The 26,229-nt window shown below is 36.2% G+C and overlaps 4 protein-coding genes across 4 annotated transcripts; 1 reads left to right on the top strand and 3 right to left on the bottom strand.

Annotated features, from left to right (window-relative positions):
- Positions 1-1,833: 1,833 nt before the first annotated feature.
- LOC136800239 (uncharacterized) lies at positions 1,834-5,863 on the bottom strand. The gene is made up of 4 exons (XM_067056860.1): positions 5,462-5,863; positions 4,400-4,543; positions 3,615-3,887; positions 1,834-3,313 (listed from the first exon to the last, which is right to left on the bottom strand). Exons 1-4 carry the CDS (start codon positions 5,598-5,600, stop codon positions 2,016-2,018), a joined length of 1,854 nt encoding a protein of 617 aa, XP_066912961.1. The 5' UTR covers positions 5,601-5,863; the 3' UTR covers positions 1,834-2,015.
- A 3,529-nt stretch (positions 5,864-9,392) lies between these two features.
- LOC136800102 (uncharacterized) lies at positions 9,393-15,883 on the bottom strand. The gene is made up of 5 exons (XM_067056713.1): positions 15,741-15,883; positions 12,992-14,121; positions 12,323-12,460; positions 12,099-12,155; positions 9,393-9,656 (listed from the first exon to the last, which is right to left on the bottom strand). The coding sequence occupies exons 2-5, from the start codon at positions 14,090-14,092 to the stop codon at positions 9,393-9,395; spliced, it is 1,560 nt and encodes a 519-aa protein (XP_066912814.1). The 5' UTR covers positions 14,093-14,121; positions 15,741-15,883.
- A 483-nt stretch (positions 15,884-16,366) lies between these two features.
- LOC136800238 (uncharacterized) lies at positions 16,367-19,168 on the bottom strand. Its single transcript, XM_067056858.1, has 3 exons — positions 18,917-19,168; positions 18,342-18,509; positions 16,367-17,664 (listed from the first exon to the last, which is right to left on the bottom strand). Exons 1-3 carry the CDS (start codon positions 19,089-19,091, stop codon positions 16,412-16,414), a joined length of 1,596 nt encoding a protein of 531 aa, XP_066912959.1. The 5' UTR covers positions 19,092-19,168; the 3' UTR covers positions 16,367-16,411.
- Positions 19,169-20,934: 1,766 nt separating this feature from the next.
- On the top strand, positions 20,935-25,393 carry LOC136800237 (uncharacterized). The gene is made up of 4 exons (XM_067056857.1): positions 20,935-21,150; positions 21,605-21,748; positions 23,210-24,095; positions 24,514-25,393. Exons 1-4 carry the CDS (start codon positions 21,051-21,053, stop codon positions 24,887-24,889), a joined length of 1,506 nt encoding a protein of 501 aa, XP_066912958.1. The 5' UTR covers positions 20,935-21,050; the 3' UTR covers positions 24,890-25,393.
- Positions 25,394-26,229: the final 836 nt, after the last annotated feature.

The following is a 26,229-nucleotide window of genomic DNA, read 5'->3' as shown; positions in this document are numbered from 1 at the left end:
CTATGGTTCTAATGTTTTTCTAAATCTCCATCAAATTTGTGACATTTTGGTATGCAGCATGACCAGGTTTTGAGAAAGTCGATTTTCCGATTTTATTGATCATCACCATAAAAGTGCTTTAAAGTAGAATTTTAAGGGCCTGTCATTTTCGTTGGGGTCTATTCACGAAGATGAAAATGATTTTTTCATACCTACCATAAGTATAGGTATCTAAAAAGTATAGGTTTTATGACCTTAAATTCAATTGTGTAATTTCTAGGTCCAAAAAACCTGATTTTTTGAAGGGATTTTTGATAAAATTTTGAATAACTTCGAATTTTAAGATACTTTAGCATCTTTAAAATCCTTAAAATTTGGTATTTTATGAAAGAACATTTATAAGAGGTTGTAAAAAAGTGAAACATACCACATAAAATTAAATCTGGTAGTTATGAAAGCCAAAAATGCAACATTGTGGGTTTTAAGGGGTATGTGGTTTTAAGGGGTATCCACTGGTAATTTGCAAAAATCCTCAATTTTGCGCCATTTGGATGACGTCATAAAAGTTGAAATTCCAATAACTTTTGATAGAATCATCAAAATAATTTCAATTTTCACCATTTAGATACTCACTAAAATGAGCTTATGAAAATGATTTGTAACGTTGCAAGCATTTTGGCATCCACGAACCCGCCTTATTCCCCTGGAGTCGACGCCTTAAGCTCATTGGTGGGTGGCTTTAGCAAAATAAGACATGAAATCAAACTACACTGTAAAGATTAGAAAGGCTCGAAAATAGACCCTTTTTTCGTTTAGAAATCGAGTGTCCCAGGGTTCGAGCAGAGAGTCCCCACTTGTTTTATTCAAAAAACGAACTGTTTCGGCAGAAACCCTAGCCTGTAAATCCAAATTTCTTATTTATAAACGGATAGCGAAATTAATGGTATTGTCGGGCCTGATAATTTGAAATTTTCATATTTCCCACCAAAAAAACCTTGATAAGAATCTACCGATCAAAACATTTTTTTGTGTCAGTGGAGGGACTCAAATTTGGTAAATTTGGATTCTTTTTTTTTTAAGAAAGACGTATATCACGAGATGAACCTGAGTGTTCACAAAATGAAATTTCCAACTTTCCTAGATCAAAAGTTATCAACGTGTTTGTGGTGAAAAGGTCTTTAATTTAGCAAATTTATTTTGAAAACTGTTGTATTGCTTTTTTGAAAACCTCATCACGTGAGTAAAGGTTTTTTGATTTTGTTTTATTTCAGATCATGATTTAGTTGGCCTTATAATGAGATGGCCAAAGAAACGCAAAAAATAACACGCCAACCTCGTTCCCGTGTTACTTAAACTGCGAGTTTTCAGCCTCGAATTGAATAAATTCAATTGTCAAAGCCTATTCACCAGTATTTTTATTTCTATTCATTTTTGAATCTTCAGCAATTCACATTAGCAGTCAGAGAAAGGTCCCATTCCGAAGAGTTAAAAAATCAGACTGCATTAACACGCATGCGTAATTTGTCGTTCTTTTAGACCACATGTAGTTAATTCCCGTGATAAACAATTAGGAATAAATCGGTAGGGTTGGTTCAGTCACTTTCCTGTCGGGGTTTTAGGTGGCCAAAAGTGGCCTTTTTTTATTTTTCCTTTTTGACCTTTTCGATATTTTCGATTTTTGATTATTTTGATCTTATCAGTTAGGGTCAGGGTTGGAGCTCGAAACATTGCGTCATTATTTAAATGATCTGTAAAGTGTAGAAGAGGCTTTCTGGAGGAAATTGTATACTCTTCGGAATAGGACCTTTCTTCCCCTCTTAGTCTCAAGTAAGGAATCAAAAAAGAAGTAGGGCCTTGAATGACTATTTAATCTTGCAAAGGTGATAAGAATAACAAACATATGACAAATATGTAGAAATTCAAGACTTAATGTAATTACAATGATTAAAGTGTATAAGGAAATGCAGCCTTATCATGATAAATAGTATTGCTTGACTAAAAGTGCTGTTAACATGAAGAAAGTCTTTTAATCAACTTTATGCTTTGCATTTGCTAAATTCAGGTTGTGGTTGTGAGCCTTGATCATTGGCACCAAAAACGTCATAAGCAAAGTCTGTCTTGTATGGCACTTCGCTTTGTTTTAGCATTTCGAGGGTTGGGGAACATGTAGAATCACAACCACCAAGCTGAATGAACGAATCATGATCGATGCAAGTAGAGAAAGAATCAACACGGTTTTCAGCAGTCGAAACATCTTTGCCATTGACACATGCCTCGAAAGAGGTTTCACATTCTGAGGAACACTTCTCGGTCATTCCCCAACATCCCATTTGCCAGTAAACAGTATTTCGTGGATTCTTGTGACCACCAGCGATGGTGCCATCATCTGATGGTTTGAATCTCAACAATCGAGCATCATGTCCCTCAGTTTTGGCAACAGTATACATGTTGACTGCTGTGGATTCAATTTCAGGATCTCCAAGCTCAGCTCTGGCGTTAGCAATGTTGTCATTATTGTAGTCAGCAATGCAGTCGATCATTGGTTTGGTTGATTCATAGCATGGATAGATTGGCCAGTATTCACAATCAGTGCATGGCTCTACTTCTTCACAATCTTTCTTGTTTTCAGCATACGAGCTAGCAGAGCATTTAGATTGCATTCCTGGAAGGTTAACATTCTCTTGAGATTTGAAAGCCAGTCCACTACCACCTTGCCAGATACCAGTGACTCTGTCCGAATAGCAGAATCCTATATAAGCTGAGAACATGGAGTTTTGAGAGAATCCTTCAGTGAAGATCTTGTCAGTGTTGAAGATTTCTTCATTTTCATCAATGAATTCAAAGACTTTACCAACATACTCCATATCTTTGCTGTCAGCTTCTGAACAAGGCATTGGGTTCTCTTCATTTACAACACCATTGTTACCAAAGGTCCATGCACCATCTGGAGAAGATAAACCAAATCTGGCGTATCCATAACGAGAAGCTCCTTTGTTCTCATCATTATCACCATTCTTCATCAACAAGCTTCCTAATTTGTCTTTACCATAACATTGACTGCTCAAAACGGCTGGTAGCTTTTGTGTTAAGCCTTCTGGTCTGTACACCGTGAAACATCTGGTTTGCTCTTGTACAGTGAAGACATATGTTTGGAAGCAACCTTCAGCGCATTCACAGTGTCCTTTGTTTTCTTCATTACATTCTTCAACTCCGGGAGGGAGAATTGCTGGTTGAGCATTTGGACAGCTACTTGATCCAGAACCTCCTGAACCACCAGAGCCTCCCGAACCACCGGATCCTCCCGAACCACCAGAACCACCGGTACTTGTTTCAACTAAGATTGGAATGATAATAAAAAGTTAATACATGACATTGCGCTCAGGTTTTTTGATAATGTTTTTTTTTCTAAATTTGTTTCGGAAATATGGCTTAGGTTTTCTTAGTTCCAGAGGAATTTTTTCCTATCCACTAAGAGAAATCTTTCAACCCTTAAAAATATTTTGACGATGAAAAATCTTATTAACAATCACACATACGATTGGTTCATTTTGTTTGTATGCTCATTTTACAGATGCCTCAAAACGACAAATTTTCTGCCCATTTTCTTACGGTAAAACACTAGAAAGACAACTTACCACATCCACAAGTCATGTTACAAACACTTTGCCAAAATGGTTTTGAGCACATGTCATCTATTTCTTCCATCTTAGCTTCACAATCAGATTTCGTATCCGTACACTCGCTTGAGCCACCGGATCCTTCTGAGCCACTGGATCCTCCTGAACCACCGGATCCTTCTGAACCACCGGATCCTTCTGAACCACCGGAACCTCCTGAGCCACCGGAACCTCCTGAGCCACCGGATCCTCCTGAACCACCGGAACCTCCTGAGCCACCGGATCCATCACCTAAAGTAAAAAAGAAGATGTTGCAAAAACCTCCATAATTTTATTTGAATTTAAATAAAGAGGTGAGCGAACAATCTTGACCTAGACTAGTCAATGGGAAATACACTGAAACTGTTGGATATATACTAAACTTGCCAACGAAGAAATATTTTGGACGGAAGAGTCAGAAAAATTAATGCAAATTTATCAAGAGCAAGAAGTGCATTAGAAAGGGTTCTTGAAAAGCTCAAATTGGGAATCTAGGAACACTAAACTGATTTAAGCTAAATGGATAATCCATATATTTTTAGCTAAAATCAGAGAATTTAAAACCCTTATACCCATAAAGAAACAGACACAATACCTTTTTATTTCTACCTCAAAAAATTTGGAAAAACCTTCAATCTTTCAATAATTCATGATAGAAACATTTAGCAAAAGATTACAGCCATTCAACGTGAATTTACCAAAGAAATCATTGCATTTTTCTAAATCGAGACAGGGGTGTTGCAGATACAATTATTTCTACTTACAGAGATTACAAGACTTTTTGCAATGTGACTGAAGGTATGACTTGGTTGCACAATTCTCTTCCCACTCATCTCCATCTTTCTCTTTCCAGTCTCCACATTTCGTCTGTTTATCCTCACAAGATTCTTCGTCACTGCTAATGGCAACTAAAAAGTTAAAAATTCATTCAGCTTTGTAAATGGCAGTATGGAAATTAAAAATCGTGTTATACCCATTAACCTTTCAAGCCGGTCGCCACTTGCGCGCGCTGTGATCACTAAGCTTCCACGCTATTGGTCAAAAGAAAAATGAAACTCCATTGGCACAATCTGACGTAATGATTGAAAAAAAGTTTTCGAGCGCGCGCTACATTTTATGACGTAATCTTTTTTCCAAGCAAAAAGGATTGAAGCCAAACGGTGCGGTCGCAGCACGCGCAAGAGGACACCTGTCAACCTTTAAAGCACAAGTAGACTGGGTTCGACTTTACAAGGGAGGGATGACGTCAGAATACTTGAAGTCGTTGCATTAACATTCTTACAGAAAAAGAATTTTGACATCGTTTTCTTGTAAATTCAATACCAAGCCCCTTAAAAGTCGACCACGCCTTTAAGGGTTGATAGGTCGATTTCAATCAATCTTTTTTGAGAATCGAGTAACGTAAAAATCAAATCGGAATAAAAACATTTGAGTTTTCACGTTTTTTTTTTTGTTTTTTTTTTGACAGAAATCAAATCGCAAAACGGAATCACCATGATGATCTGAATAATTCTCACTACAGACAGTCGGGAACACTATATGGAAAAGGCAACTATTGCCTCAACGGGAAATATTTCCCGAACGGGAAGGTGGAAAACTTCCCAAAATGGCTAGACTTTCCAAATCGGGAAGTTCACCAGTTTCCCGATCGGGAAAGTGGCCTCTGAGAACTCAGGAATTTTCAATCTGGAAACAGTTTCCTTTTCGGGTTATTTTCACCTTCCCGTTCGGGAAATACTTCCCGTTAAGGCAATAGTTGCCTTTTTCATGTAGTGGTACCGACTGAAAGATCACAAGTGAGCATAACACTTTTAGATATAACATACCTTCTCTTTTCAAATCGTCAAGAATACGATTCGTTCTTTTCAAAACATTTTCAACTCGTTCCAACTTCGTGATTCTTCTGTTTTCCACGACCACAGCAATGATCAAACAGAATGTCAAGCAGATCTTCAACAGACCCATCTTGATGAAACCAGGGTTGATATTAACCTATATGTCACTTTGGTCTACAAATCTCAGCTGAATTGCACCAGAGTTGAGATATCCTTTGAAATCTTACTTGTTATCAATATATACAATGTCAAGCCAGATTCACAAATTCCCTTACAAAAAAATTGTCTTTTTAGCTTATTCGAGACTCCCTTTGACTGAACTACTTCATCAATTGAGAGTTATGAACTTAATCAGCATCAAGCCGAGAATGAATTATATCCTGCTCATATACTCGATTTTATCAACTGCTTAATCGCATCGCATTTAACATATACACCTACACCTACACGCCATTGATTCTAATATAATCTATACTTTTAATAAGACATCAATCCAATATAATAGTTTTTAATACTTCTTGTGCACAGTACGGTAGTGTTCTATACCTTGCAAGATTCATTTATTAGCTTTATTCATACGAGGTGTCTAACAAACTTATTTTATCTGTTAAGTTTTATGAAATGGTGCCATAGAAAATGGAGATATTGTTTTTGTCGTTTAAGCCTATCCCTTTATATTATACTACAGATGGTTGCAACTTTGACATACGATTTTATCTTTGACTGGGTGATAAAGGGGCGTGAATAAAGACGTAGGCAATTCACTTACGCAGATCTTTTTTCGAAAGCATGATACTATGACCCGAAAAAGTTTTTCTTGAAAAATCCCTGTCTCAGTGATTCTGTGAGCATATTAACCAATTACAAGAAGATAAAGGTGCTAGATGCCATTGGGGATTGAATCGTTTGATCGAATAATAATAAAATTTTCTAGAAAATCTTTTATAGCCCTTTAAGCTGAGGGGCGAAGAGAAACATCTGTGTCACAAACCTAGCCCCTACTCACAAGAAAAATCAGCTAACAATCGTCGCAGTGAGAAATATATCATGAACTTCATTCCTATGTTCATGCTATATCTTCTTCCCGAACTGCTGCATAAAATCATTGTCATTGCCGAGAGCCGTTGCTTTAGTTATATTTTTGCCAGGGTATGTAAACGTCATTACAATAATTTGAAATCCCCACCCATTAAAAATTGTGATTTTCTATCCCCATTAGAATTTAAGCCTAAATGTGGTCACAGGGTCACTGACATTGACTTCCAAGCCCGAAGAGCTAGACAGACTCCTGGATGGGAAATGAAGCCACTTATTTCCCATCCAGAACATGCGCGTTGTTTTCATACAAACAGCGGATTGAAACTAGAATCTATCGCTAGACTTCAAAAGTTGCAGCCCTCAAAAACAAAGGAACCGCTAGATACAATCTGTCGTCGTGATAACGGCGCGTTCTAGGCGCATTTTGGATGCGAAATAAAGTGGCTTCACTTTTCTTGCCTAGGAAAGGTTAGAGACTATACTCTAGCCCTTCGGGATTTAAACTCAATGGTCACTGAGGCAGGGTGATTTTACATAAATAAAGGTAGGTTAAAGGTACCAACTCCAACTCGTAAAGAGCGGAAAAATATTCTAAAACTAAATAAGCACCTACGCTTACCTTATATATAAATCAAAGTAAAGATCAAAGGAACAAATGAGGATCAAATAAATAGGGGTAATAGGAGTTGATACCCTGGTGTGAGAATAAACAGGACATTCTTTCAAAAATCGTAAACAACTTGCCAAATGGGTTAATTCCTATTCTGACATTCATCTATTAACGCTATTAAATACGCTGGCATTTATCATATGATTTTATCAAATTTTAAATATAATGGATCATCAAAAGGTAATCCTCAATAATCTCCATTCAGCTATTACAATCAACTACAGTATCTAACAAAACTAAACAGAAGACAAAAGATTTCGCAATCTACCTGTAAGAGAGAAAAATCAGAAAAATAGTACAGTGTGTAGGTTGATTTACTGTTATCGATTTATCTTTCTCGTGGAAAAGAATCCGTTATATTAGGTTTCGGACTGCTTTATCGCTGGAGAATGGGAAAAGTTAGATAGTAAAAATTTTTATTCCCGATAAAACTACTATTATGTGCATCTCTATACTGAATTTTGATATGACGGATGACCAAGCTAATTAATAACCCGCCCTCGTATCATCTGTATAATGCCTTTCCAAGTATTTGATTTTCATTGGCTTTGACAGCGGAAAGCAAAGATTTTCATTTGAAATTCTTAAAGATTATCTAGACGAAAACTGAAGGTCTAAACATATCATATGAATGAGTCCTTAATTAAAATAATGAGTAGAAGGTTTTTTAGCACTACACAGTGAAGGGGAGGGGTAGAGGTAATGACCCCCGACTAATCTGATTATACCATATCTGATATTCATTTCTAATAACCTTATAAACCCATGATACATTTCCCAATAGCGAGTTTATGTATCTGTGTTTTTCAGCAACGGAAAACGGTTAGCTTCTGATTTTGTCTAGATAATGATTGATTGATGACGATGGTAAATCAGCACTTTCACCGTCCTCGATTTTGCGGGTCAAAACTGCGGGTTATTCCAGATTGCTGTAGTTACTCTGCCGTCCTCACACGTGCAAATACTCGCTAAATGTCTCGTATTGAGGTATCTATAAGACTCTTCAAAAGTATGACTAAGAAAAAAAGTAGTAATAAAGAAATTTAGAAATTCCAGTAAGAACAAAGCTGAATTATTCAATATATCAAAGTTATCAATCCTCTCGTTCAAAAGGCTAAATCTTTAGTATTACAGTGGAGTCTCCATAACTCGAACACGCACGAGGAACACAAATTTGTTCGAGTTAAGGAAAATAAGAGTTATGGTGAGGGGACCATAAAACTTGTTTTAGTTAAGGAGACAGTCGATTTATAGAGGTTTGAGTAAAAGAGACTCCCCTGTATGACAGACTAAGATCAAAGAATTGGGCCGATTCTAGCTTTTTCACCTTCTCGTATTTTAATTATTTTGACCCTCTCCGTTTTTCCGTTTTAAATATCTTAAGCCCACAAAAGAAAATCTCATTTCTATTGTTCACATATTTTGAGACGTTTTGTTTATTTATAAGAAAGCTCATAAAAACGTGAGGCTAAATTTTTGACTAAACCTAAGAACAAACTAAGAACAATCTCAACCATTTAAATTTCAGAAAAAAAAGACTGATATTAACCACTTTAAGTTACTAAGTGAGTAAATTACACATACTACACAAAATATTTAAAGAACATTTATGCTGGGGGCACTGGATTTCTAAACGACGGCATGCGTCGTCAAAAATTGACTTGCAAAATCGGCCCCTTACAGTGCAGCCCTTGAGCATTGAAAAGGTACCCTCCATACAGTGTATCTTACCTAACTTTTCTGACCTTACAGTGTAGTTTAATTGTATATTTTATTTTTCTGAAGCCACCTGAAAATGAGCCTGAGAGGTCGACACAATGTGCAAAAGAAATCAAAATGAGTGCGACTCTCAAAACATCAGATTTTTACTGTCAGATTCAGCAGTCCCCAAACACACCCTTACAGTGTACCCAGCTAAAAGAAGGCCCTTAATGCGTTATATCAAAAGTACACCCTTACAGTGCATTTCAAGGGTCTCGAAAACCTACCCTTAAGGGCGACACATGCCGTTGGTTGGACCATATGAGTGCCCCAGGACATTTATGCATGAAATAAACGAAAAAAAAAATAAGAACATCGAAGCCCCATCCAAAATTTGATGGTTCTTGGAAAATAGCGTTAATTGTTAAGTGGTAGTTCGAATTTAAAAATTTTACTACTCCTCTGGCTATTCCAACATGCCCGTTTAGGCTCATAAGAGTATATTATATCTGGTTATGAATTAACTTTTTGGTATAACGATTCCACCATTTCAGTTAAAGACAATAAAATCTTTTGTTGTTTCAACTTTCCCGGTGGTTTTTTGGTGACATCGTCCAAAAAGAAGTTGTTGACGTCATTCTTATCTTCTTGATAAATGACGAATAAGAAATCTAAACATTCGATGACCATTCCACCCAACTCCTCTTCTGTCCATTCTTCATCGTCTTTCGTTTGATACATCATAAAGTATAACCATGTCGATTTCATAACGTATGTCTGAAAAACAGAAAAAAGGACTATTTGTTATATTCATGATGTAATGTTTTATATGGAAACAACCAGCAAAAAATACTGGGTATTTGCCACTAGTTTTGAATTTAGCAATAAAACTAGTTGAAAACGCCCGGGCTACTTTAATTGATTCCGTATAAAACATTACGTCATGAATTATCATCATATTAATAGCGGTGCTTTGTGTGTCTGTGTGTCACCACTTTCGTTTTCGCTTTGTTTGTGTTTTAAAATTATGACTTTTAGTCTCTTGCTCCACAAATTTGTTCTATTGGATTCGCGCCATTTGTAAAAGATCGGATAGAGCTTGGTTTAGACTTTGTTTTGAAATTTAAGGCCCATCTACATTTAGTAATTTTAATTTCTGCCCAGACATGCCTTTTTCTCTCTTCTTTTGTTTTAAATGTTTTCGAATGTATTTGACGATCGTATTTATTAATGACATTCGAATTTTTTTCAAAACAAAACAATTTCATTTTATAGAAAGGAATATTTCAAAAGTAAATCAAAACATACTCTTGTCTCCCGAATAGACGGGGGGGGGGGGGGTCCGAATAAGCAGGGGGTAGAAAAATTTTCTAAATTCTAATAAGCGGGGGATGGAATAAGAGGGGGTAATTTGAAGGCAGAATTTTTTAAAACTGATATCAATTTTAACAACAAAAAAGAAACTTTAACAAATAATAAACACGTAAAATAAGAACCAATACTAACAAAAAGGAAAATTTTAACAAGTTTAAGGTTTATCTATATACTGTAATAAAATATTGAATTATTCGAGTTTAATTGGCGGGGGGGGGGGGTGGATTTTTGTTCTCTCAACAATAAGCGGGGGGGGGGGGGGGCGTCTATTCGGGAGACAAGAGTAAAAATCAAAAAAAAAGTTTGTGGACAACAACAGCATTCAAAGGGCGATATAAAGCATAAGAAAAAATTAGTTCACTGGTTCTTTCTTCTTATAAAAATATTCAAGTCGTCGTTACTGTTAAAAAGTATGTACGTCATTTTTTATGTTTAAATTCGTTTAAGTTACGACAAGGGTTTAAAAAAGCAACTTAGAATTGTCTTATTTTATTTCAATCTGATAAAAACAAAGAGTTGCACTATTCTTTGTGACCTTCCCACTTTTTTCTGAAAAATTGTCATTTAAAAAAATAAAAACATAAAAAAAATAGTTATAAAAATAACTACCTGCAGAGTCGTTTCAAACGACACTGGTACACAGTAAACGATGCTGATAACTTTTGACTTAAACAAAAAATTATGTCACGGGGGGGGGGGGGGGCAGTACACGATCCAAATATGGTTAAAAGATAAGACACCCGTGGCAGGTTAGAGTTAAACGTTGTAGAAATTTCTTTTTTTTATTTGATCGCTTTTTTAAGCCAGCTTCAACATCCAAAGGACTTTTAGTGCGTTCAGCTACAGCTTAACCGGCGTTCGACGCCGGGTACCGGCTAGTATTATCATATTCGTTATATAGTTTAAAATATGTTCCCACTCAAACAGCTCTCCAAATCTTGAATCTGTAAAATTCAACTTCTGAAGATTTCATTAAGTAATGAAGAATCTGACGTCGTATGAAAAAACCTATGTTTAATATTTTATGCTGGGAGTGGACAAATATTTCTAGGGACTACCCAAAAAAAATACCCAGGATCCAGTGTCTTGAAAGAATTTTTTCCCTTTTTTCCCGCTTTTAGTTGGTTTTCTACCAAGAGTTCAGATGACAGACAAATTAGACATGTGACTGAAACTTGGCACATATGTTCCTTATGGATCCTAGAGCCACTAGAATAAAAACTTGCAGCAAATTGAAAAGCGGAACCCTTTTTGGAACATTTCATGATGATGAAGTCAATTTTCAGAACAAATCCCTGCAAACAGGAGTTTGAAGGTACTAACTGAAAATGGAATGGTTTATAGGGTTGCGGTTGCCAAATCACAAAAGATTTGTGTTCAAACTTAGCGGACAGGACCTCGGAAAACTAACCGTTAGAGAAACTGATTTTTGCTGAAATGGTGACCCTTAAAAGGCCAAAATTGCTAAAAAAGTGACCCATATTCTTATTAGACAAAATTGGACAAAAATTTCTCGATTTTTAAAAGAATTCTCTATTTTCGAAAAGTTTGCTTAATTTCTTGGGACAAGCTGGAGTTTTTACAAGCTCTTTCTTGATATGGTTGGTCGTTAGCCTGTAATAAAACAATTTTGTTACTTTTTCTAAAGAACGCGTCATCTCTATTACTTTAAATGACCAATTAGTGAAGTATCTTATAAAAACTCCAGAACATCTCAATTTCTTGACTTTTTACTCTTCTTCGACTCGAGGTAGCGAAAAAAACCGACCCTTGAAGATACTATTAAGACTTTTTGAATTTGCAACCCTTAGAGAGACTTTGGAAGGTGAAAAAACCTTCCCTTACCTTCCGCACATACTCATCACCCATTTCTGCCGAAGTATATTTCAAGAAACCTAGGACCTGAAATATTGGTCTATGAATTTCATGAATAAATATCCAAATTTCTTTGTGCTTCTGGTGAAAAAATTATATAAATCTGGCGAAAACAGAGTCAAGGGTCAGTCAATGGTGACATTTCACAAAAATAACGTACCATAGTAGAAGAAATCTTTCAAAATAGTACATACCGATAGAAAGTTTATATCTTCCGAAACTTCGGGTTTGACATGAAACGATGTATTCTTTGGCAGTGCAATATCGCTTATATCACCATCAGAATTCGCGTTGGCAATTTGACCGGTTCTCACATCCAACGATGATGGCATCTTTAAAAGAAAATTTCCAAATCAAATTATACAGCATATTTCTTCAAGGATGTTTTTTCTATTTTTTTTAATAACAAAGATAAGAAGGAAACGAATAAGCATCATAATAAATACTGAGAAGGGCGTGGTATGGTGTTTGCTTAAGGAGAAAAAGGATGTGCCACAAACAGGGTATCTTTGTAATGCCTTTTGGTATCAAATCAGAAAGCTAACCATACACCAATACAAAGCGATTTAAAGTGTGCAAGTTAAGGCTTGGGGACACGAGAAGTTTTTTTCGCGTTTGTGCAATGCAACATGCTACATCCATTGAGGAATGCGAGCTCTTTCTCCGATCCCAATGTCTTATTTTTGATTGCTATTAAAGGGCACCCAGTTAAGTTGTTTCTCAAACGAAAAACAATAGTACGTCTAAGGCCCGGCGGAACAACCGTAAAAGTGGAGGGGCTAAAGGCTCAAAATGAGATAGAATTCGTCAGAGAAAAAAGTCTATTTTGCTCAAAAGTTGCGTCCGAAATAAAGGCTACTTACAGTGAGTTTTGTTGAAGGCGGTTTATCATTATCGATTCCAAACAATTCTGGAAATCTTCCTGGCGAATCTTGCATGTATTCATCTTTCAGTATCTTCAATGTCCTATACAAACGTTTCTCAACGCTTTTTGCGGAAAAAGTAGAAAAAATATGTTTCTCTACCAATGAAAATGAGACTCTGAATTTATCACTATAATGCCACGCCCATGTCCCGTAATCCGTTTTAGAGTGCTCGTCAAAGTAGAACGGAACTAAGAGTAGTTCTCTCTGTGCCATATCACCTATTGCAAACTTTGATAGAAATTTGACTGAATGGTCTTCATTATTGATATACTGTTCATATGGAAATTCAAAACTGTCAGAGTTTGGAAATGCAATCGAAGGAGCAATATCTATCGAAACATAGTGTGGTTCTTTTTCAATATCATTAACCAGAAATTCCAGCATTGTACACGGGCCGTGGCTAACGGGGAAGGGATGACGTAACCAGTTTGATGGCATTATGATTGCTTCTGTTGCTTTATACAATAAATCGAAAAATTTATTTTTGAAAGCTTCTACAGAAAATATTTTGATTTTCTTTGCTTCTGAGTTTCCATCATCATCATTTTTCGTAGCCTCGTCCCCAGAGTGTTCTTCGTCTTCCTCGTCTCCAGACTCTTCTTCGTCTTCTTCATCCCAGTCTTCTTCCTGTATAAATTCATCCCACTTTTGACATATTGACTCATCAAGAACTTTTAATTTCATAAATCCGAAATAATCACTGGGCACGGCTTCAAATAGCCCTGGTTTCGACAAGTTATCAATTCTCACCATGTAATCAAATTCATCTAGCTTCCCAACTTTGCAATCGTCGTAAAAACTACCTGACAACAAAAAGGTGTTTTTAAACCTTGGATCATTTTCAGCAACATGTCTTAAAAGATCCTTGCAATAATTTTCAGCTGTAGTGGCAAAAGTTTTGTTCTTGTCGACATCACTCAAAATCGCATTTTTCTCATCTAAATCAACCAAATATTTTGCTAACGGCAATTTCAGCTCTTTTAATTTGTCCAATGTTTTTATGAAGTTGTCACGTTCTTTCACCTTGGTACTTTCCATTACACTTTCTTTATTTAACGAAGCATTTACTAAAAAAATACCAAAGTATGAAACTTCTCAAAATAGGGTAATCTTATCTCACCCCCCGGACAAGCATCAGTTGACCCCTTGACCCCCCCCCCGTACATTCAAAATCACCCCTAATCAGAGCAAGTTTGCCCCTTAAACAAGGCAAATTTTGCAGATTTCTCACTACCCAACCCCCCACCCCCACCCGAACAAAATATCCAATATAGAAGAGAGCCCAATCTAGCTGTGACTCCTTTTTATCTAATCCGATAAAGTGAGGACATGCCTACACGCCCTTTTTTAATCATGTAATTCATATTAAAATGTCGATTATAAACTCTACTAGCAAAATCTTTTGTCTTTTGGCGTAATGAAAAATTACTTTCTCGAGATTTCTGAGCCAATAGACCTTTTCATAAATTACGTTATGAATATCACTTGCCTCGTATTCAAACAATTTCCATGTTGATCATGTCCCTTGAGACACTGAATGATTCTTTTATGAATAGAAAGCAGTTTTAATAAAATCCGCTGGGAGTTAATCGCCTTGACAATAATTTCAAAACGATGCGAGTGATGTTCATGACGTAATTTATGAAAAGGTCTATCATTTTATGAGCGCCAGAAATCTTCGCTACCTTAGATCTGGTTCAATACATTTCCCTAAATCTATCGTCAAAACAAATACCTCTCAAAATACCTTGAAAATAGCTTTGGAAATTATGTCAACAAACCACTTAAAACCAATAACATTTGAAATTGATTCTTGCGGCTGAAAATAACTGACTGTATTAGAGACTACGCGAGGAGATTAAATATCCTTTTTCTTAATACCCGGATGATTCACGGGCAATTCGGTAATTTTGCGAGTAAGGCAAGACCAAATTATTTTATTGTTCTACGGGTTTTTCGCGAAATCGAAAAGATAATCTATAAAATAATAATCAATATATAAACATCTTGCAAAACAAGACGTTATATTATAGACATTTTCACAAGTCTAAAATGTGCAAGTTCATCCATTGTGATTTTAAAATAGCATGATGGAAATGGCAAGAAAGTCGCTCATTGATAAAAAGAGGAAAAAGTCTACTGCTTCCAAACAATTCTTTTAGATTTTGACTTTCCTAACCTAGATTAAGTGGTTCCAACCCTTTAAGTGCCAATGTCGTATATATCAGATATGGGCTATGTAGGAGGGCGAAGCCCTCCTGTAATGCCCAGTTTGAGTTAGAAATCCTCATACTTGGTCTAACTCGTGGGAATTGGATTGGGTTTCATGGTCAAGCAAAAAAATGCAAAAAAAAATTGACAAAAATTCACTTTTATACGATTTTGACCGTTTTTGACCATTTTTGGTCAACGAGTGATCCAAGAACCTCCCAATTTGGCCCTGCTTTACTCTATTCTGTCTTCCAGCAAATAATAAGTTAATAATAATAAGTTTGAAGTTTTACAATTAGGCACCTTTCTATCATTCAGGCAGGTCCGCACAGCGGGCGATTTTCTTTTAAAAACTTAGAAAAAAATGACCGTGGCACTTAAAGGGTTAACTTTAACTTATTTTTCTCATACCAACAGACCAACCTATATTTTTCTAAAGGTCTTCCCGTAGAACAATAAATTAAATTTCTCTTACCTTAATAAGTAACTGTTTTTTCGACATTTCTGAGCCAATCATTATAAAGCATAGAAATCTGCACTAACAGACTTTTTGCAACTTCCTCACAACCAATCCATCAAAACAACAAGCGAAAATCAAAGCAATATTTATGTTTAATGTTTTTCTAATGAGTACACATATTTTTCATATGTCAATAAAGCACTTAAAACCAAAAATTTGTGTTTACTTAGAAACGGAGTAATTTAAAATTTGGCTAAAAATACCTGATTGTATGTATTTTTCAAACATTTCCTGTACCTAAAGATAGCTTTTGTGTGTTAAAAAACGAAAAATGGCGTCAAAATTAAAGATCCAAGAAGCATTGCAACCCCCCCCCCCACCTCAAAATAATACCTATGGAGTATAAAACCCCCACATTTTAATGAGTCACTTTAAATCATATCCTTTAAGCGCAGAAATCCATTGTGTATTGAGAGCGGGTGGAATTTCAGGGTATTTTTCACAAAAAAATCTCTTAAGTTTCACTGCTATCATACTTGATGCGGTATTGGTGGTTGGGCTCGGGAATAGGGGCCAGCTGAGAAAAAAAATACTTTTGATTAACCCATACAAAAATAGTTCACTATATCATAACCTAAAGATTACAAAATAAAATGAATTATTTTCAATGATAAATCAAGTCCATCTTATGCAGCAGTACATTTGCTTGTGCTAGGTTTTTGTCCTAAACTTTGGTTATTCGCACCAAATTTGCCGTAAACAAATTCTGACTTGTACGGTTGTTCACTTTGTTCAAGCATTTTGAATGTAGGTGAACAGGTTGAATCACAGCCAGACAGCTTAGCGAAACCATCTCCTTTGATGCAATCTAAGAAAGCTCTGCTTGATCCAGAAGATGATTTCCTATTTTGGACACATTGGATGAAAGATGTTTCGCACTGCTTGGAGCATTGTGGTGTAATTCCCCAACAACCAGCTTGCCAGTATGCTGCATTCTGTGGATTGGAGTGTCCACCACGGATATTGCCGGATGGTTTGAATCTCAACAATCGAGCATCGTGTCCTTCAGCTTTGGCAACATTGTACATATTCAGTGTGGTCGATTCTGTTTCAGGTTTGGATCTCGAGGACGCAATGAAATCGTTGTTATAGTCTGACACACATGCAATCATAGGCTTCTTAGGTTGATAGCATGGATAGATAGGCCAGTATTTGCAATCGGTGCATGGCTGGTATTGTTGACAGCGTCGTTGATACTTGTCGAAAGCACTTCTCGAGCATTTGGTTTGCATTCCAGGGAGAGTGATATCCTTGTCAGTTTTAAATGCAAGACCACTACCACCTTGCCAGATACCAGTGACTCTGTCAGAATGGCAGAATCCGATATAAGCAGAGAACATGGAGTTTTGAGAGAATCCTTCAGTGTAGACTTTGTCAGTGTTGAAGATTTCTGGATTTTTGTCAATAAATTCAAAAATCTTTCCAACATACTCCATATCCTTGCTATCTTTATTTGAGCAAGGCATTGGAGTTTTGTCATTGATGATTCCATTATTACCAAAGGTCCAACCACCATCTGGAGTGGATAATCCAAATCTGGCAAACCCATAGCGAGCTGCTGCTACATTCGATGGTGAATTAGCATTATTCATTTGAAGACTTCCCAATCTGTCCTTACCATAACATTGACTGGTCATGACAACTGGCAATTTCTTGGTCAATTCAGATGGTCGATAGATACTGAAACATCGTTTTTGATTCTGAACAGTGAAGACATACGTTTTGAATCCACAAGCTTTGGCACATTCACAATGTCCTTTATTTCCATCAGTACATGCTTGGATCCCTGAAGGAAGCTTTGGTTCGGCACCAGGTTTGCAGTTTCCAGAGCCACCAGAGCCACCAGAGCCACCAGTGCCACCTGAGCCACCGGATCCACCTAATTAATGAATATGAAGAAAGAAATAATTTTTGGTTTGCAATAGACATTAAAGGCGAAATGAAATGTAATGGTTAATCCCAAGATAAACCTTTTTCCACCAGTAGATAGAAAAACCTGAAATAAATCGATTACAACAACCCCTTTCCAGCTGACACGCAACGTTGACACGTCTCTTCTCAAAAGCGCATGCTTGCGTACAGGGGGAAGGGAGGGGTTAAAAGAAAATGTACGTACGCAGAGAAAATTTTTTACATAGCCTTTTTTTGTTTGTTTTTTGTCGACTTTTATGCTTCTTATACGCATCAAGGAAAAGAAAAAGTAGTCTGAATCGCAGACCTCTATAGATATACTCTCTATACGAAACTTTTTCGCTAGAGGATGAGCAGAAACCTAAGAAAAAGTTTCTTAATAAACATTGAGTTTCATGTATGAAATAAAGGTCTGAACCAGACGATTTGAATTCGAAATTCTCTTCAACCGAGGGGGAGGGGGTGACGTACTTACGTACTTACCAGGGGATATAGCCATTTACGCTTGCGTACAGGGGGAAGGGAGTACTCAATTTTCGACATTTTAGTGCATACGCACTATGTGGACGACCCCAAAGGTTGGTATTGTGGGAATCGTCTGCCAATTATCAATATATAGAAAATTACAGAAACCAATTCACTTACACATCCCGCAGGTTTTCTTGCAAATCTTTTGTAGGAATTTTCTTTCTTTACATGATTTAGCCCACTTTTGATCACCTTCGTTTTTCTTGAAATCTCCACATCTTGCATTTTCATCTTTACAGTTGCCAGATCCCCCTGTGCCACCAGATCCTCCTGTGCCTCCATCACCTAAGATCAAAATCACAAAAAACGGTCAGCCTTTATGTGAAATTCAGTGTCGTAATATCGATTTGTAAATTCTATTGATCTCATTCGAGAGCCTTTTTGATCAATTTTGAAAGACAATAAAGGGCAGTGCTCGTCCAAAATCTATACTGTACACGATATTATTAAGTGATGCCATAATCGCCAATTAGTCTAAGGTGTTAGCTGCACTAAAAGAGCTTCCCAGTAAAAATTCTAATATTTTCATTGTTCTTTTTGGTGCAAAGATGGCTGAGTCGGCTGGATGTGGATCCAGTGGAAACAGTCAAAGGATGTTTAAAAGACCTATATGACCGGATTAACTACCTAAAATATCGACTTTATTTATTTATTGAGCAAAAATTAAAAAATTAAAAATAACTTTTACTTACAATCACCGCATGTCTTCGGGCAATTGTCTTTCACAAATTTGACATTCTTACAAACATTGGACCAATTACTACCTTCTCTTTGTTTCCAAGTAGCGCAATTTCGATTCCAGTCCTTGCAACACTCGATTGCAGCAAACATCAAAATCAGTACGAAAGAAAGTTTCAAAAAAGCCATATTTGAAAATCGCTTTGCAGTTCACTTCAGATACCAGATTCTTCAGTAACCTAGTGATCTGACTGAATACACTGACATAATTAAGAATCAAATTTATTCATTTTTGCCGATTGTTTGTTTTCTCATTTGTTTACAAGAAAATATTTTTTCAGATGGAAAATCTGTATCAATATTCACGCGGTAAAAGTAATAAACAGTTACAATTAGTTATTAAAAACATTTTTCACAGATTTTCGAAAATTTTCACACAGTGATATCGACCACATACCCTTGCAGAAGGGCGTTTATCTAATAAATACATCCATGCTGCACCTGGTTTTCATCCATATTTTGTCCAAATGGAAATGTAGTTCCAGAAGATTTTATTTACACTAGCAAAGAAATTTTCATCAGTGTTGGACAGGGAAATGATAATGGAAACACAAAACGTTTGGCATGATAACATAGCATGATTGGACATGATCTCCATCTAGTAAAAAAACGAAAAACGACGCTTTGCAAAATAGATTTTGAAATGACCATGTCATTGTAAAAGGAAACGGCTCTTTCACTAGCACTCAACCGAAAAACACTGAAATGGCCATAGCCACTTGGGGTCGGAGTTTTTCCAGATTATGGTGTTGCGACACTACAAAAAACATTTTTGGACACTTTTAAGGCCCCCTTTTAACTGAAGAACGTTTTGCTAGTACTCATAGTACACTATTTAGAGTGTCAAAAAAGTCCATAACTTGAAAATATTCGTTATATTCCACATCATTTCAGATTTTCTATTGTTTAAAATTGACGTTTAGAGAAGTTGTTTTAGCCAATCTAGAGGGTACAAAATCCAAAACATTTTCAATGGTGGACCCTCCTTTTGTACTATACATGTGCCCCCTCCTAAAAAGCTAATTTTGTCTCTACGGCACTGGAAATCATAGAGAGACATTACCTACACATTATTTTTTATAAGAGCAAAGTATAAAAGAACATAAAGCTTCCATGGAAAAAATATTAAGAACAAGTTAACAACATTTTGTGGCCTTGTGGACTCTAAAACACCCTCTTTCATACGAAATTGTTCATAAGTACTCACAAAATCGTACAATTAAGAACATTTTTAGGCTTAAAACTCAAAAAGTTAAGACAGCCGAAGGCTTCAAAAATTTTGGATAATCTTATAAAAAAACGTGTATAGGGAGGGCTTTAAAAGAGATTTATCTTCACTCATATTACTTATTAAAAAGAATATTAAAATCAACATCTTGAAGACCATACCTTTATACTCAATGATTCTGCTAATTGATTGGGACCAGAAAAATATCTACTAAAATGAACTTTCTAGAGAAGAGAAAAGAAAAGTATGTAAAATCTTCCACTAACCTTATATTTTTTGCCTGGGATAAGTTGTCGCTCCATTTAAACACCTTTCTGGCAATTCAGTCGCAACTAGGTATTATATCGTCCCATAATCTTTCTAGTGCAATTTCTGACAAGTTGTTTGATATAAGTTCCTCCATTATCCAATTAGATTGCCTGTAAGAAGATAATTTATCATTTCGTCGCACAGTACATAGGAAGGTAGATTAAAAAAGAGGTCTTTACATGTCTTTTTAAGTCTTTATATGAATAGAATAGAAAATCAGACCATGGTTGCTGCCAGGCAAAAATAACGGACGGGCGGTGAGCAGACGAATCTATGACCTAGGGCGTTTAAAAACAGTAGTTTCCAATTTAGGCCTAGATGAGAAATTGTTTGATAGACCTGCATTTCAAAAACACTGAAATTTAGACTGATAGAATGTGTTTATAAAATTGAATCAGCTTGTCAGCTGGGAAAAATCACATCGAAGAACCAAAATTGTTATCTAACTAACACATAAAGTCATTAGAAGCTATAAAAATGATTTGCTCACATTTCCTACCAAACACCAGCTAGTGATACTCTAAAAATTGTGGTGGTATCGATTGCTCTAAATGATGAAGCTTTTGAAGGTTTTCACAGTTTTTATACTGGTGGGGATAATTATTGTAGAAAGCAAAAAGATTTCTACATTGAAAGATTTGGAGAATGAGGGTAAGTAATTATGGTTAAGTGAAACAAGTGAATCCTAAATATACACATTTTTTCTTTTGGTCCCCTGAGTATGTATGGTACTCTCTACTCTCTTTTGCATAATCGTTTGGAGCGAAGGGACCTCGACCTTTTATCATGGCATGGTCATAGTTTTTTATCAGCTATTTTTTGCTTGAGAGGAAATTGACTCCGAATATAGATTGGCACGTCAGTCGGGCTGGAACGGTATTACGCGGGAAAAGTAAGCGTAAAAGTTAGGTAAGCGTAGGAAAATATTTTGTCGGCGGCAAATGCTGAAAGTTAATCAGCAGCTTCTCATCAACTTTAACTCGTTCTCCTGCACAGCTCCAAACGCCCGCCACCTTTATGTTGCCACCCTCTGACATGATTAAGTGATAGACTAGTTTGCTAGTCTACGAATATTGACAAACTCTTTTCACCACTTTTACAACAGAAACCATTCTTCGAGACACATGCAAGGACAGATCGGAAACACGCTGTCAATCCATCAAAAAGAGGGTTGGAGAGGACAGATTTACGATAAAATGTCAAAGTAATGCTTTTGTAAAAAAGAACTGTAAAAAGACCTGTGACTCATGTAAGTAAAACAAATATATCCATTTGAATCTCTTTAAGTCCATCGTCAAGGGAGCAAGAATTTTCTTCGAACTAGAGAATGCTTCAAATACACACTTTTTCTTTTATAAGAATAACTTCTATAGGAATATCAGGGTGAGATTTCGGGTTTAAAACAATAGGCCTATTGTTTAGAACAATAGAAAAATAATAATAATGCTCACCCTCAGCCAAAGTACACTATTCTTATAAAAGAAACAAGTGATACTTTTATGGACCTACCTGGTTATGCATTTAACACATATATAATTGATATCTACGTGAGCATGAACGTTAAACAATCATTCAGAACACAAATAGTGACGATTTATTAAAATTAGTCGTTTGTTTCTTATAAAAAAAACGTTTAGAAACCAAAATTTCATGCTCTTGAAATATTCTTTTATATTCAAGACTTCGTGAGCATAAAAAGGCATCTATCTCATCAAAAAATTGAGTAATTTGGCTAAGAGCATTGATGTATGCTTATTAATTCTTATAGATAAAGATGCGTTTTTTGAGCTGAAAAGTTTTTTTACAAAAATCTGCTTGACCCATCTTTTACCTACTTTCATGCAAAAAATCAGAAAAAAACAACGATCCAATATTTCACAATGTCCAAAAAGCCCGCTTTTTAGCCGTTATTTGGCCCAAATTTGCCCAAAAACATTTTTTTTTTTTGAAAGTTGAAATTGAGTAATTTGACTAAGAACATTGATGTATGCTTATTAATAGTGATTCTTATAGATAAACATGCGTTTTTTAAGCCAAATAAATTTGTTTGCAAAAATCTGCTCGACCCATCTTTTACCTATGATAGTACCCTACTTTCATGCAAAAAATCAGAAAAAATTAATGATCCAATTTTTCACAAAGTCTAAAAAACCCGTTTTTTAGCCGTTTTTTGGCCCAAATTTGCCCAAAAAAATTTGTTTTCGAAAATCAGGCTCCGTCACATTTTGGCCACCATCGTTTTGCACCTTTGTACCAAAAATCAAATGATTCCTATGATTCAATCTCGAGAAAAGCTGGTAACGGACAGAGGTGAATTTATAGGACCTCCACCCCACCGGGGTAGGTCCAAAAGCGTGTAACAAAGAGACTCTAAAGTAGAGGGGACTAGATCGAATTGATAGATATTCGAGTTATAGAGGTTAGACTTGGGGAGAGTTTAATGTATAAATAAAAACTTCCATTGTACTTTTGTAGAGCTTTCACCAATCCGGGGGCACTCAAGGTAAATCTCGTGCTCCAAGCCACGATAAACTTCCGATATGAATAGCACTGGGTCGATAAACTCAAACTTAGATTATGACATAGTGTTTTAAACTAAAACATTAGGTTTTCTACAATTTTAACGCTTGTTTTTTTCGGGTATTTCCTATATAGGAATTTCCAACAATTTTCTAACAAAATGAAGTTCAACAAATCTGAATATTTTTAGGTGATGGGACTGGAGAGGGTAATTCTGGCAATAACAACGGCTGCAAAGAAGGAGCGAAAGTAAACCTTCCAAAGGGATTTCAAGAGTGCAACCAAAAAACAAAAGGACATTGTGAATGTGCCACAGCTTGTGGATTCAAAACATATGTCTTCACAGTGGAAAATGAAAAGCGATGTCTCAGTGTGTACCACCCTGTTAGATTAACACAGAAGTTACCAATTGTTATTCGTAGTCACTGCTATGGGAAAGATAAGCTGAGCACCTTAGCAATGAAAACTGCAAATGTAGATGTTAACCAAGCTGCTGCACGATATGGTTTTGCCAGAATGGGAATCTCATCACCTCTTGGTAACTGGAGATTCGGTAACAACCATATTGTTAACAAAAACAATCCAATGCCTTGCTCCGCTAAAGATACACCAGATATCGTCTACATTGACAGAGTCTTTGAATTCATTGATGCAAATGATCATATTTTCAGAACCGATCGAGTTTATACAGAGGGATTCTCTCAGAATGCAGCTTTTTCAGCTTACATTGGTCATTGTCATTCAGATAGAGTTACTGGTATCTGGCAAGGTGGTAGTGGAATGGCAATGAAGGAGGATAAACATATCCGATTGCCAGCAATGCAAAGTAAATGTTCCAAATCTGCTTATAAACTGCATGGTAGAGATTGTGTCACTGAAGATCCATGCACCGATTGCGAATTCTGGCCCATTTATCCCTGCTATCAACCAAAGAAGCCAATGATCCATTGCGTCGCCGATTACAATAATGACCGCCTGGCAAGTGCAGATCCACCAGGTGATCCAGAAACTGAAGCCAATGTATTGAACATGTATTATGCTGCTAAGAGAGAAGGTCATAACGTCAGAATGTTGAGGTTCGATATTTAATATAACTTTTAGTGTTTGTTGGCCGTGTGGTCTATGCTCTGCTTCGTAGTACATTTTGTGCGAGTTGTCTGTTTGATAAAAATATTCCCGTACGGAGACCTCTGCGATGAAGTATAATTTATAAAAAGCCGCAACACTTCTCTCATCGTCTCCCCTCTCTAACAAACACTCCATCGTAGCGGTCGGTTGGAAAAATCTCAAACGAGAAAAGACAATGACAACAGACCCTCTACGGCAATGAAATTTAAAATTTCGGGTAAAATCACAAACTTCCGAACGAAAACCGAGGCTGATTTTAAGCCTCTTTTTCAGATTAGTTAACCAGAAAGCTGGTTAATTAAAAAGTTTTATGCATTTAAAATTTAGTAAATTAAAGTAAATATTGAATATTTCCAACTTTATTAGATTTAAGGCATCTGATGATAAAAGCATCCCTGGAAAACATAAAGCACCAAGGAATCTGATTTATTGGCAAGTTGGATGCTGGGGAATGACCCCTAAATGCTCATTACAATGTGAGAAATCGTTCATCGATTGTATTGACAAGAAGGAACCTCCAACAGCTATGGATCGTACCAAGGCCTTCGCTGGTTGCATCAAAGGAGAAGATTTCGCGAAGCTCCCAGGTTGTGATTCAACTTGCTCACCTACATTCAAAATGTTGCAACAAAGCGAAATGCCGTATAAGACAGCATTTGCTTACGGTGATTTTGACTCAAAAATGATTGGTAATCAACCACGTCCTACAGGAAGTAGATGTTCTGCACCAGACTTTCAGTAAACGCTACCTTAAGAGAAGAAATTTTGACGGAAAGACATTTTGGCGAATGAGCCCATTCACCAATTTTGGTGCATAATTTTGGCGATTTAATAAAATTTATAAATTTGGCGAGAAGTAATATTGGCGAATGAGCCAATTTTTGTTGAATATTTAAGCTTAAAAAGGATGAAAAAAGGCAATTTTGAGGCAATTCGCCAAAATTTCTTCTCTTAAGGCAGTTTAGACGGCCGACTTTCTGCCCTACCTATTCTAATTGTTAGAGTAGGCAAAGAAGTAGGGATTAAGTTGACAGCTAAAATCTTTGCTTGAAAAAGATTGAAAGAAGACATTCCAGTGACGTCAAAAAAGGGCAATGCATTGACTTTAGACAGTCAACCTTCTGCCCACTTTAATTCACAATTAGAATAGACAGGAAGAAAAGGGGCCGTCTAAACTAGAGTTAAATGGTTTTAATTCATATTTTCTATGACTAAATGCAATGTGTAAGCTATCATTTGATGATGAAGATGGTAAAATAAACAAATCAAAATTTTCCTGAAATAGAATTGTCTCTGTTATTCTTGCTTTTGAATTCTAAAAATACATATCGTTTTTAAGGACTGCATTTTATCCTGTACTTTACAAAATGTTCACAAAAAAAATCATACCGTTATTGATGTAGCGGTTTGGTTTTCAGACACTGCATTAATTGACCATACACGCTTTTTTTTTATAAGAATATCTTCTATATAAGTTCTCTTCTGTTAACCAAATACAAAATGACTGTATTATTATCAAATTCTGTGAAACACACCCTAGAGGGTATTCTAAGGAAGAATATCAGGGTGAAAATTGGCCAAATCGTAAGAATACCCTTAGAATACCCTCTAGGGTGTGTTTCACAGAATTTGATAAGAATACAGTCATTTTGTATTTGGTTAACAGAAGAGAACTGCTTCCTTTGTTAGACTTGAATTTAAACTTTGAGGCAGAAATGTAATTTTAGCTCCAAATGTTCATTCAAAAATCAAAAACTCTCAAATTGATTATTTCTCATGTTTGTAAAAAAGTCCAGTCTATAAAAGTAGGAATACGTTAAGAATATTTTGCCCTCAATTTTGGCACTTTCCTAAGAATACTTGACCCTCATCCAAAGTACACTATTGGGCTCTTCCAGAAAAAATCCGTTCATGGGGGTGGAGGATATATTATTTTTTTCATGAATTACCCCTGGACATTTTGAGTTTTAACCCCCTGGACACGGGTTATACCCCTGGACAAACATCAAATCAACCCCATGGGCACAAAAAATTACCCCTGGACATTGGAATTTACCCCCTGGACATTGCAATTTTTTGGTA

This window comes from Clytia hemisphaerica, unplaced genomic scaffold, assembly GCF_902728285.1.
Source record: "Clytia hemisphaerica strain Z4C2 unplaced genomic scaffold, Clytia hemisphaerica genome assembly, whole genome shotgun sequence".
NCBI classification, from domain to species: Eukaryota; Metazoa; Cnidaria; class Hydrozoa; order Leptothecata; family Clytiidae; genus Clytia; species Clytia hemisphaerica.
The sequence above is the reverse complement of the archived record's forward strand: the minus strand, read 5'-3'. Positions and strand labels throughout refer to the sequence as shown.